Below are 9,832 nucleotides of genomic sequence, written 5' to 3'. Positions count from 1 at the left end.
CATTCCTTTCATTTGATTCTATCATTGATAATCATCCTGTTTAACCCTTTCATCTTAGGTATTCAATCATGAATACACAAATTTTCAGTTTTTTTTACTCTCCAAACCTTTTTTACTTACTGAAATTCAAAAGCAGCGAGTTAATTTTTTAAATACTGGAACCCCTAAGTATGTCTCTGTTTTTTTTAATATGCCGGTAATCAGCATTATACAGAAAAGTTCTTAACTTTGTCAGCTGCCTTTTGGTTTGAATTAAAGCAAATTCCTTTCGTTCTTGTAAATGATATGCAAGGCGAGTTTTATAAACATATTTTGGTAATTAAAATATTACAACAGAGATGAAGATAATATGTTAATATTAATAGCTCCTTAGAGGGTTGAATCCAGTCCTTGTATAAAAAAATTTGGGCAAACTCAAAACATTATTGATATTGAAGTAAAGTTAAATGAATTTAATCAAATTCGAATAAACGTAAGATAACAACACAATTTAAAATATTTTTTTCAGTTGATCTGTGTTTTATAAAAAAATAAAGTTTAATTATTTCAAAAAATGAAAGACTAAAAAAAAAGCATTAAAAATACCGAAGTTATTCAAATAATTCCTTAAGTAAGTACAGAATAATTTATTTTTTTCATTCACAGGAATTAATTCAGGTCTGAAAGAGTTTTAGACCTTGACACTGAGGCATGTTAGAGAGTTTGAGCCAAGTGGGAATTTCTACAGGGAAAAGGTATGCGAGGATAGAGAGAAAGGGATTAAATAAATGACAAATAGTAAGTAAAGATTTTTGAGTTTTTATTGTAAAAATATTTCGACGTCAAATGGTCCACTGTGTAAAAAAAATATATTCATAAATATATACATATAGAAACTGAAAAATGTATGTAAAAAAATACTGATTGAAAAATTATTATGATAAAATCATTAAGTATCTCATTTTTGTTACAATAAAATTATTTTACAACATTTCTATACATATAACGCATTTTTTCCCGTGACATTTTTCATTTACAATAATATTATATGTATATAATAAAATATTAATCTCATCTAACGGAGACCAACAGAAATTACATTACAAAAAGACTACTTACTTTAGAACAATCAACTTTCTTAATCGCTAACTCACATCTGTATAACTAGCCAGGATCCTTATTCAATATTTTTTGAGAGATCAATCTAAAATATTTCATTTGACGGTTGTATTGGACACTGCACAACTATCCAGTTGCATCCACAACTACCTCGAAATGTTGCAATTATTCCCACATCTCCATAAGATAATAATTTATTCCATCAATTTACAATGAGTGACTTTAAAGTATACATGTATTATTAGCTGATCTATTAATTATATCAAATTCTACATTAATTTAATGATAAATGTTAAAGTACCAAAAACAAATATAAGCAACTAAACTCCGTAATTTTCACTATATTTTGACAGTAAATAAATAAACTATGTAAACAATATTTAAAGCAGCAATTAGTTAATAATTTATTATTGTTGTCAATCAGTTGTGATGATTTTAGCATTACGTATTATATGAACAGATTATATTATAACCAAACCTTATTAATGAGAAAGATTTGTTTGTCAATATAACCATCATACATACATCAAAGTAAGTAGTTATGATTATGGAAAACACAAAATAAAAAATTGGTTACGAAATATTCAAACAAGGTGTAGTTTAAAAACGGAAAATTAATTAGATTTTTTTCTATTACAGCACAAATTAGTAAAATATCATTTTGTAATTAACCATTAAAAAATGTCCATTAAACATTGTTCTTTAAGCTATTATATTATGTTTTTACACTGCAATATTTCGTAGTCTCTGAACTGGCACCCGAAACGTAAGATTGATCATGTTACGAACGATGATCGAGACACGCTGCGATTGGTGTACCAATGCAGTACCCTATGCACCGTCAGGTGCAGGTAAGAAAATTATGTTGAATATAAGCTTATCTACTTTGGCATATTTACAATGGTGAACTGAAATTGCACATTTTAATAGTTGAGCTTTTTTAAATATCAAAAAATATAAATTGGTGCCCACAAACAAACTCAATATTTGTCACAATCGCGCACAATAGCATATCTGGTGGCTACGTGTCGGCAACAATTGATGATCATTAAAAATCAGACGTTTATCATAGCAACCTGCGACATATGTCTATCGTTAAAAATCAAGCATATCTTGTAACATTATCCTACATATGACGCAGCTTGATGATTATCAAACGATGAGTATGTCTCTGGGCATCTCAGATATGATAATTCAATACATTCTGAGTAAGATTTTAACGGATTAAACAAGCATTTTTTATAAACTAGTTGAAATAAAATGTACATCTATATTGGAAAATAGATCCGAATGAATTCATTTTGTCATAGCTTACGGGAAATTTTATACCGATTAGGCAACTAAATGGAAAAGAATCAATTTATGTGCATTACAAATGATGCCATAAAATATCACACTAGAAACACTATGTACATGACTCGTGTAAGGAAATGTACATAATAATGAGCTAATACTTATTCAATTATGTCATAGAAAACAGACAGGCATTTCAAATTACAAACCAATTAAATTTAGAATACGCTCTCCATAAATAACTCTCAATAACATGCAAAAATATTGAAATCTGACGCAGTCGCACTATATTATGCGAACACGTTTAAAGATTTATAAAATCTGAAATATATTATAGCATTACGCATGTTATCTGTCAATTGAGACAATACATAGCTTAATAACACACAGTTTTTATTGCTATTGAAGGTATTAAAATTGATTGCATGATTTCATTAATAATAACAAGAAGTTGTTTATATTTATTCTAGTGGAATGAACAATATAGAGTTAAGGAAGATGATCACATTGTATTTGATCAGATTACGTAGAGTATAAATGAGTATATCGGTACTAAAATTTAAACAATATAATATGTGCATAGATTATTGCATAATAATTCCATAGAAAAACTATGCATATTTTCTAGTAGTTTTATGAGTTACAAACTGTTTAATTTTTGTTTTTGATTAAATGTAATTTTTTGCAACAAAAATTAGTCAACTGTAATTTTTTTTTATTGGAATGTGAATGATCATTAAAAACCAGTTATTGAAATTTCGCAGTGGAAGTTCATTGTAATTTTATTAAACAATTTTTTTATTAATAACCAGTCCAACGATGTTAGGAGAAGCAAAGTAAGTGTCACTATTATTATTATTTTTTAAATATACCGATGGCGGAAAGGAAAAAGTTCCTAAACGACATGTAGCAGGTTTAAAAAAGAGCCAATAAAAGTTTTTAGTTTTTTTTTTTATTAATAAAAAATCTGGCGTGATTCCTACATAAATCAAATAAAAATTAATCTGAATTTTTCTACAACAAAAAAAAACTTTCATTGGCTCTTCTGTAAAATTTATTACATGTCGCTTAGGAACTTTTTCCTACCTACTGTCAATATGATTACAATATGTATAAGCAAATTACAAATATAAAATTAAATTCAATGAACGGAGAGCAGTTTTTTTTATTTTTCAGATTATTAAAGGGTAAGGTTCTATAAAAAATCTTTTTTTTTTATTGGCTCATTTACATATACGCATACACGGCAAGAACGGGCTCATTAACAGATAACTTATTTTACAGGAGAGCAAAAATAATGTATTTAATAAAATAAGTTTTAAATTAATGTAATATATATTTTTGCATACCATAAGAGAAAACAATAACAAAAATGTCTACTTTATATTTATAAAAAAAACTTATTTTTGAACTGACAAAGACAAGCTCGTTGCAGCAATAGTCGCATTTCGATTTTGCCAGCCGTTTGTTTATAAGACAGGGAGCCACATTCTGTTAGTTTTTAATAGTCGAATTTATTGAACTGATTCAGGAGGAAAAAATGGCATTAATATCTTAAAATTGAAAAATTGCAATGAGCCCGCTTTAGCCGCATGGCCTTCATATGTATAGCTACCCTTGTGGTGCAATGACGAAGGCGCTTACTTGGGGGTCCAGGGTTCAATTCCCAGCGAGATCACAACGATTAAAATGTAATGTCTAAAGTTTATTAATATTTTAAAAAATCCTGAGTGGCTGTGATGCAAGAGGCTCTGTTATAACCATTAACTTTTCAATTACAGTGATGCATCGAATGCGTTTTGTAACTTAAACTCCATAAATAACACCATTTATTTTATTGGTTTGTTGGAATAAATTGTATGTACAAGAAGTTAAATAAATAAATAGAATAAATAAATGAATAATAAAAACGGAACAATCCAGGCTTGAGAAAAATCGTAATTAATTATTGTGGGAATCGAACCCAGTATGTCTTAGGGTGTATTGTTGTTTCTCATATTTTTTCTTCACAAATTTACAAAAAAAAAAATGCAAACACACATAACCCCTAATTATTTATCAATAGTGATAACTAATAGGCTGACAAGTGTTGGCCAAGTAAACACTTGCATATTGCTCAATAATACATTTGTTTTGCAATTGTTCAATGAGCTAGGACTATTGTACTACACAGGATCATTTCTGTAGTACTTCATCCCTTGTCATATTTTTTAAATTATGAATGTGTACATATTATGTAGGTTTAAGGCACCATTTCCCCAAGAAATGTACAAGCCAGTATCCAAGAGGACTTTAAGGCAAAAACAAGCATGATTTCAGGTTAAATACATTTATATAATGTATTGGCGCAAACAGGCAAATTTCAAAAAACTTTTATTGTATAAAAAATACAATTCTTAAAATTTTTATTACAAAAGTTAAGCAAATGTTCTTCTGTGATAATATAAATATGAAAGTACACAATTTTCAGAAAATACAAGCGATAAATAATTCATTACAGCAGGTTAAATTCGACACGCTTACTCGGAGTTAAAGATTTCAATTGATAATTTTATCAACATTTGACAATTTATATTGAATAAAAATATAAAACAATGTTTGTAAAAATTACAATAAAAAAACAATATATACATATAAAATACTGCATATGTATACAGAAGAATATTGAATTTTATAAAATTTATTAAAAATAAATAAAAATATATTGCACATATTGTTAACTATGTATGCATTGTTGGGTGCATAATCTGGAGAAAAACTAAATGTTTACAATTCTAGATAGTAAAGTATTCTGTTTTTGTGAAGATGTTTACGTTAAAAAACTAAAATAAGTTTAACTCGAGTAATCTTATTCTCACAGCACCAACTGGGAAGAGATTTAGATTTTTAGGTTCAAATTTGACCTAAAATGACAACTGTATGTTTTAAATGTGATTTTTTAAAGCTAAGTACGTGTGAAATTAAAAATACACACATACTTTATAAGAAGCAATATAAAATTGCAATACAAAATATCTTACGCATATTTTGTAAAGGGTAATACAAAGAAAGCATTTGCTGATAAAGACTAAGAAAGTATTGTTCGCCTCGTGGTCTAGGAGTCAACGCGTTTGCCTACTACGCAAACGGTGTCAGGTTCGATTCCCGGCATGGTTGACATGAAATATTTATTTAAACAGATAACTATACTAGTCCATGGACTGGGACCTCAAGCGATCATCTTACCCGTGTAACAAAAATATTGAAGTTACACAGCAGTTGGTTTTCCAACACCCTATGGTGTGGAAAGCGAATAATGAATTATTTATTGTATTACGTATTTTTTGTTGAATCTTTATAATATCTTAGTTTTACACACTGATAAAAAAATATTGATTGAGATACACTGCAGATTGGTGTACCGATGCTATGTCCCATAGATTATTTCATGAGTATATAAAACGTTTTTTAATACGTGTGATTGTTCTATCGGGGAAACGTCAAACTGATTGTTTTTATATATAAATTAATATATACTAGAGTTAATAAATTAAGATAGAGAGATAGGAAAGCGGTTGAACCTCCTCACAGTGAGCGGATGGTATCGCTGTCAGTCAGTCTTCGGGAACTTTCCATTGCAGCTGTTTGCCGGTTTTATATAATGTGGCAAGAGTGGCGTTGACTAACCCATCTCTGTTTAGTTCCAAATATCTCCTGTAAAGTTGGAGGGCAGTTCTGGCATCTTCGATCGAATCGTGGGTGTCGGATTGGATCTTAATATCTGCGAATTTTACAAATTTAATAAAAAGTAAACGAGTACAGAGGGACGGAGATCTCTTACGAGATGATTGGACTACATAATGCCTGAATCAAAACCTATTCCCCTCAACGGATGCAAATTGTGGCATCTCACCAGGGCCCAAAACGGCAAAGTACTGAGTTTTTAACTTTTTTGAAGGTTCACATCTGATTGTAAAATGCATACTGGATGATTTAATGAGCAATAAAAAGAACATTAGGGAGCGTATGAATAAAAACAAAATATTATTTACAGTTAAAAGTCTACAGTGTAATTAATAATATTACCTAATAAATGCCAGGCTAGAAATTTGAGTGAAACCATTCTGTGATGTGGAAGGTGGAATAATTGCACGGTGTCAATCACTTGCTTCATTGGGACAACCAAATTTATTACCCTGGAAAGATAACATTCAATAAATTTCAATTGGAAATTAATTTCAAAAAAGAAGCTAAGAAAAAAATTTCTACACATTTAAATAAATAGGCCACTAGTTCTGCCGTCATAAGAAAGAAGGACGCATATAACATTTTTTTCGAAAATGAGTTAAATACATATTCGGAATCAGGAAAAAAATATGAATCTACTAAAGATACACCTATCTTCCTAAAATAACCACAACCCTATTATTTTCACTGATAAATGAGACTAAACTGCAAAAAGCCTTGAAGATTACTAAATATAAAAGGCTGTTCTGACTTAAATAATTATTAAAGACTGATTAAAATACTTATTTTTTCTTCTATTCCGTTTTTTAAAACATCTGAAATGAATGTACTTACTCGTTTTCAATTAAATTTAAGATCTGCTGGTAATTTCGAAGTTAATTGATTATTAGGTCGGCGCTACTAGTTTGAAAAACAGCAAATGGCCAGTAACGTCTATTTTATTTAGTTGAGTAGAATCAATTGGCATATTAACACTAAAAAAGAAAGACGTTTACTTAATTACTAAATAAAAAGGGCGTTTCTAGCCAGAAACGTCTGTTCATTAAAGTGTAACATATTTTCTTGTATTTTTTTTACTAAAAAAAAGATTTCAAATAAATATATATATTCCGTTAGGGCAAACCATAAAACATACTGTCGCATAATATATCCATAATTTTTGTAGTATTTTTCACACAGCAATTTTTCAATCTCAGAGTTACAAAATATTTATTTTCTCTGTTTTTTGTTTTATGTAGAAACGTCGTTCTTTCTTATGACGGCAGAGTTGCCGTTACATGGATCAAAAAACTGAAAAATACATTATGTACAGTAAAACCTCATTATTATGTTTCTAATTTTTTTGCATTTTCCCCACTTCTTGCGGAAAATGTTAGTCATATTTTAAAATAATACATTCTCATTCAAAAATACCCCGAATTAACATTTTTATCGTTGAAAAAATTTCAAAACTCATTAGATGTGTCAAAAATGCCGACTAATGTGCCACTTTTTTGCCCAAATAGGAGAATTAAATAAAAAAAAGGTAAATTACTGCCTCAAACTAAATTCAAGGTAGGTGCAGTGTAATTGACCTTTTTGTTAAAGTGTCTAATTTTCTTAAAGGCTATATTTTGCATCTTGATACATTTTTCATGCAAATACAATCTTAGTGATGTTCCGATGTCTTTTGGGGTTAGTTTGTCATTGTACTCTTTTTATTATAACCCAAAAACGCCATATTGACATTTTACTAGATTGTGACAGGCAGTTGACGCATATTTAGGAAGAATAAAGTCTTTACATCAATAAATTACGACAAAGAAAGTAAAAGAATGTGGCAATATAAATATTATTTGAAGTTATAAACATAATGTGAAAAGAAGATGGTTTAAACAGTTATCATAAAAGTTTGAAGAAACAGTTTTGCCACGATGTAAATAACGCAATGTGACAGTTAAAATTCTGTGATGCCATAGTAAAAAAAAGGGATACCATATAAATAAAATTTTCCAACATTTAGGGGAAAAATTATTTAATACAAATTCTAATTATCATTTTCGGGTTTTTAAATTTAAGAACATAAATACGTAACATTTTTTTAAATTCAATAATTTAACACATTATAATATTGATTGAAAAAATACGAAATATTAGTAGGTAAAAGTATTCACTATCCCCAATTATGACAGTTTTTACAATTTTTCTGGCAGTATATTTACATTAAAGTCAAGTACACTCATATAATTCTATCTTTTCCAAACATTTTCCACTTCCTTAAGTTAGGTGTTTTACTCGGTTTTACACTTTTTTGTTGCTCCGTTGAAAAATGTAAAAATGGGGTTTTACGTAGTTAAAAATTAAACTCTTATCTATCACGGTTTGGACAATTTTCCGTTTTGAAATTAGTCTGTGTGAACACGTAATAAGCAAAACACAATTAATATAATTAAGCTGGTTGCGTCACATTTTACTATGAAATTTACCTCCTGAACTGCGATCAAAATGTAGCAACTTTACCATGGGTAACTACACGCGTTTCTACGCCAGTGAGGTACTGACCGTCTCCGGAAGTGCACGTGATTCTATATCGCTGCGCGATCGCTTATAAGCTATTTAAGTTATCGCAATTTATAATTAGTTAATCTAATTAATAATCTAAGGGGTTCGAACTGTCAGTAGAGTCGCAGTGAGTCACATCTTGCTGGAGGATGTGATTCTATAAAATGCTGCGAATGCCTAGTTGCATTTCACCGGCAACACTACTGACTAGTCCTATTCGTTAGCGTCCACGTCGCGAATCCCGGGCAATGGGATCACACTTATAACGGTGTGTTCACAGCAGATAACGAGAGGATGAAAGGCGAGTTTCTGGCGCCTCCAAACCAGAACCAACCAGCTAAGGGAAGGTAACCCCGACAGAAAATCCACCAGAGAAGGCAACGGGAAATCATTTTGGTCATCTTTTCCCAGGAATCACTACGGCAAGTACATCAATAGGCAGTCGTCCTGGCTGCGAAATGTAAAATTAGCGCAGGACTGATACATATGCTTTCGCTGTAGAGATCGCCAACATCGGGGGGACCCGGCAAGGCACTAGAAGCAGAATTTATAATTTGTGGATTCTTGCACAGCATACTTATTAGTTATTTACATAGTTACACAAATCAATTGTGTTGTCGCAGGTGACTATCAAGTGCAAGTGCCCTGTTCAATCATCCCAGATTGCGAGAATAAGCCAACAATAAGGTGGAAGACCCCAGTATAAGGTGAGTGCCTTTTGCCATTTTGCATTGGAGTTCAGTGCACATTATAACGGAATTGGCAAAACATATGAACCTGCGAACCAGCGACCTGTTAATCGGCGCCTATCAATCTTCCGGTAGGTGGTGTGATTACGCACAATATTGGAATACGCACACACAAATTCTGAATTAATTGAAGAACCAACGAATTCTTGAATCAGACATTGAGTTGATTTTTATGAAATTTTATCTCAATTAGTGTTATGGTGGCCTTTTATCCGTTTTTTCAAAGTACAGTCGAACTTGGTTATTACGGGGAAGATGGGACCACTTGAATTTGCTCGTTATAGGCGTTACTCGATTAATCAGAGAAAGGTTTTTTTTATACAATCGCTATTGCACATTGTCACTAAGTAAACAAATAAATATGTGTACATATAATTCAAACAGAATTTTTTACAGGGGTTAGGTTTTAACTGATATGGTCTAGA

The 9,832-nt window shown here is 30.5% G+C and overlaps 1 protein-coding gene across 6 annotated transcripts in view; it reads right to left on the bottom strand.

Moving 5' to 3' along the window:
* Positions 1–5,836: 5,836 nt before the first annotated feature.
* Positions 5,837–9,832, bottom strand: part of PAN2 (PAN2-PAN3 deadenylation complex catalytic subunit PAN2) — a 36,259-nt gene continuing 32,263 nt past the window's right edge. For all 6 annotated transcript variants that reach the window (XM_088226132.1, XM_088226134.1, XM_088226136.1 and 3 more), the window contains exons 24-25: positions 6,457–6,566; positions 5,837–6,151 (exon numbers count right to left, since the gene is read on the bottom strand). In XM_088226132.1, the coding sequence (XP_088082258.1) occupies positions 5,985–6,151; positions 6,457–6,566 (277 nt within the window). In that variant the 3' untranslated portion in view covers positions 5,837–5,984. The remainder of the gene's footprint in view (positions 6,152–6,456; positions 6,567–9,832) is intronic.

Source organism: Micrasema longulum, unplaced genomic scaffold (genome assembly GCF_059751315.1).
Source record: "Micrasema longulum isolate JH-2025_06_02 unplaced genomic scaffold, ASM5975131v1 h1tg000411l, whole genome shotgun sequence".
Classification (NCBI taxonomy): Eukaryota; Metazoa; Arthropoda; class Insecta; order Trichoptera; family Brachycentridae; genus Micrasema; species Micrasema longulum.
Note: the sequence above shows the minus strand (reverse complement) of the source record. Positions and strands in the feature narration are given on the sequence as shown.